Source organism: Mobula hypostoma, unplaced genomic scaffold (assembly GCF_963921235.1).
Source record: "Mobula hypostoma unplaced genomic scaffold, sMobHyp1.1 scaffold_36, whole genome shotgun sequence".
NCBI classification, from domain to species: Eukaryota; Metazoa; Chordata; class Chondrichthyes; order Myliobatiformes; family Myliobatidae; genus Mobula; species Mobula hypostoma.
Window position 1 is genome coordinate 6,872,436 of NW_026948187.1, and position 3,080 is coordinate 6,875,515.

At 50.3% G+C, this 3,080-nt stretch overlaps 1 gene segment (V, D, J or C); it reads right to left on the reverse strand.

Moving 5' to 3' along the window:
* Positions 1-756: 756 nt before the first annotated feature.
* LOC134341576 (T cell receptor beta variable 30-like) lies at positions 757-1,476 on the reverse strand. The segment is given in 2 exon segments: positions 757-1,073; positions 1,364-1,476. Coding segments are annotated over 2 exon segments (417 nt in total).
* Between the last annotated feature and the right edge of the window lie 1,604 nt (positions 1,477-3,080).

Here is a 3,080-nt window from a genome sequence, read left to right on the forward strand (position 1 = left end):
TATAAGCTCACCTGTCCATCATGTCCTTCTGGTTCCGCTCCCCCTGCCGCCTTTTCCCATGATCCACCGCTCTCCTGACTCAGGTTACTTCTCTTTATTCTCTTTATCTACTCCAGCTGTTTCCTCCCAGCATCTCATACAGAAACCCTCACAGACCTATCCACCCATGGGTCCCCTCGACTAATGTTTTCTATCACCTTCCAGCCTGTACTTCTTCAAAGAGTATTGTGCATCATTTATCGCTGGGCGCTCCCCAATACCGCCGGTTCGTTAGTCATACCGTTATACACCCACTGTGCCTCGACACTCCCCGCCATTCAAAACGTTTACGTCCTGCCCCTGTACACCGGGGTGCCTCAGTTCCTCAACAGTCCCGAACGTCTGTGCTCCAGCGAATGAACAAATGGGATGAAGAGCGGTAAATTAGATTCTGCGGACGGCACATGATGAGCGATGTCCAGTCACCTTCAAAGGTTACCAGCCTCTGGCACTGGAGGTATGCCGGAGGACTGCACATGAAAATAAATAAATGGAGTGGAGAGATCAGTGCGCGGATTATCTTCCCCCATATGAAAGCATAATAAGGGGAGGACATTAAATCCAATGATTCCGCCCCTTATCTCACTGATTGGTCGCTGGGGTGCAGCGCCAGACAGATAGACCATCCGCCCACCCTATGATTGACATGTGTCGTATTTCCTGTTTTGCTGACAGCACAGACGCTTCTGTCGGCGAGGTTTTTGTTCGGCTGCCCCGTCACTCTGAGCCGCCGTGAATACTCCAGGCGCAGAAATACACGGCAGACGGATTCGCCTCCAGTTTGTCGGACTTCAGGAGGAACTCGTTGCTCTTTGGTCTCTCCGCCGTGAAACCGTCGACCATTCCCTCTGGTAGGACGTACGGAGCTGTGTTCGAGTAAAACATGTTCTCCGGACCCTTTCCCGGGGATTGTCGGTACCAGAACAACACGTTATCAACACTGGTTCTACCCTCTACTGTGCAACGCAGGGTCACCTTCTGGCCGGCAGTTCCCGAGAAAGCCGGCGTCTGGTGGATCGTCACCGAGGTCGCGTCTGGAAGAAAGAGACGGGGGAGGCATAACGGGGTGAATGAAAACGGAGACGCTGGTAAATGGGAAAGGGGAAAATAAAGGGTGCATTGAGGGAAGCAAGGAGGAAGATTGAAGTCGGGAAAGCTCGAGAGGAGATGGGAATTTACAGGCTGCGACCGAGCGCAGATCATGTGCGGACGCGGCGGCTCGTAACTAAACAAGTAACGAGTCCAAGACGAACAGTGACGGGAATGTGAAAGGAAGCGAGAAGCAGAGAAAGAAAAAAAATAATATTTGTCAACTTTCACTCACAGTGGAAGGCGAGAATAAAGAGCAGAAACAGAAACATCCTACGTGGTGGGTTTATTCTCTCAGTCCTGAAAGTGGTGCGTGCAGCAGAGAAATGATCCATTCACTTCAAACCCCTTTGGTTGCTTATATCCTTGACATAGGTGGATTTGCGGAAGAATCGATTGGCCACGCCCTTTATATGTTCCAACACGATTTGAGGGGAGTACCTCTTCCGCTCTACCAAGATGACTACACAGCACTCTCCCTCTTTGACGCTATCCTCGTCCATCCATCTCTCTTTCTTCATCTGGCCCCGATTATCTCACTGTGTGCGATTTATTTAAGCTCCCAAGTCTTTCTGATTTCGTAAATCTAGACAACAGGTGTGCATAACACGTCACATCCCTTTCGCTGTAGTCAGGAATCTAATAATGAGTGCTATTCGGTGAACCTTATGAAAAACCTTGTGTCCTGCATAGAGCAGTCTTTGGCATCCAGTCTCTCTCTTTCTTTCCCACCCCGAGCCTCGATCTCTGGCTCTTAGCAATGGTTGCCACCTAGCCGAAGATAAATTTCACTTTACAGAAAAAATGTGTCCTTTTAAATACCCTCGAAATACCTTACATAAACTTTACCGCAGTCCCTGTGCGCCCCCTAGTGGTAGCAGCCTGTGTCTTCAGACATTGCTCGATTGCATTGAGGTAGACTTCATATTCACGGTGTGTATCCTACCCTTGTTATCCTATCCCTCTCCGTCTCTTCACAATCCCCATTGTCTGTCACTCTCCTATCTTCGTGCACCCAAGACTCTCTGTACCTCCTCCCTCCCCACATTTGACGGTGTGTGCCCTATCCTTGTAACACTGAAGCCCCTCTGTCCCTCGACACGCCCCACCATTCAGGGTCATTTTACTACCCTGTACACCGCGGCACTTCTGTTCCTCAACATTCGCCACCATGTACAGTATGGTTGTCGAACACTTAGGCCCCGTGTTTCCTCTGTTCCCGATCCGTCCTGTATTCTTCGTATTCTGTGTTTCCAGCAACAGACAAAAAAGACACGAGTGGGAAATTGATCTTGGGGAGTGAACATTATTGGCGCACTCAGTGGTTTTGATTCTCCTGGACCGATGACGTGTGGGAAGACCGGAAATTACAGGGAAGAATAGACTGGAAAGGCGAGTGTGCGAATTGTATTCACCCAACTGGATGCTCAGAAGAGAAGGGAAGTGAACAGCTGCGGTACAATATAATCGCCCCTTATTTCACTGATTGGACGCTGCGCCGCTCACGACTGAATGATAGGCCCACCTCCCACCATATGATTGACAGGAGTCGTGTTTCCTGTTTTGCTGACAGCAACGACCCTTCTGACAGTGAGAGTTTTTGTACAGCTGCCCCGTCGCTCTGTTCCGCCGTGAATACTCCACGCACAGATATATAGGGCCGACGATTTCGCCTCCAGTTTGTCAGACTTCAGGAAGATTTCGTTGGTCTTCGGTCTCTCCGCAGTAAAACCGCCGACCAATTTCTCCGGCTGCACTGAATTAGCTGCGATCGAGTGAAACATGTACTCCGGTCCCTTTCCCGGGAATTGTCGGTACCAGTACAACCAGTTGTTATCACTGGTACTACCCTCTACTGTGCAATTCAGGGTCACCTTCTGGCCGGGGGTTCCGGAGAAACCCGGAGTCTGGTGGATCGTCACTGAGGTCGCGTCTGGAAAAAGAGACGGGGG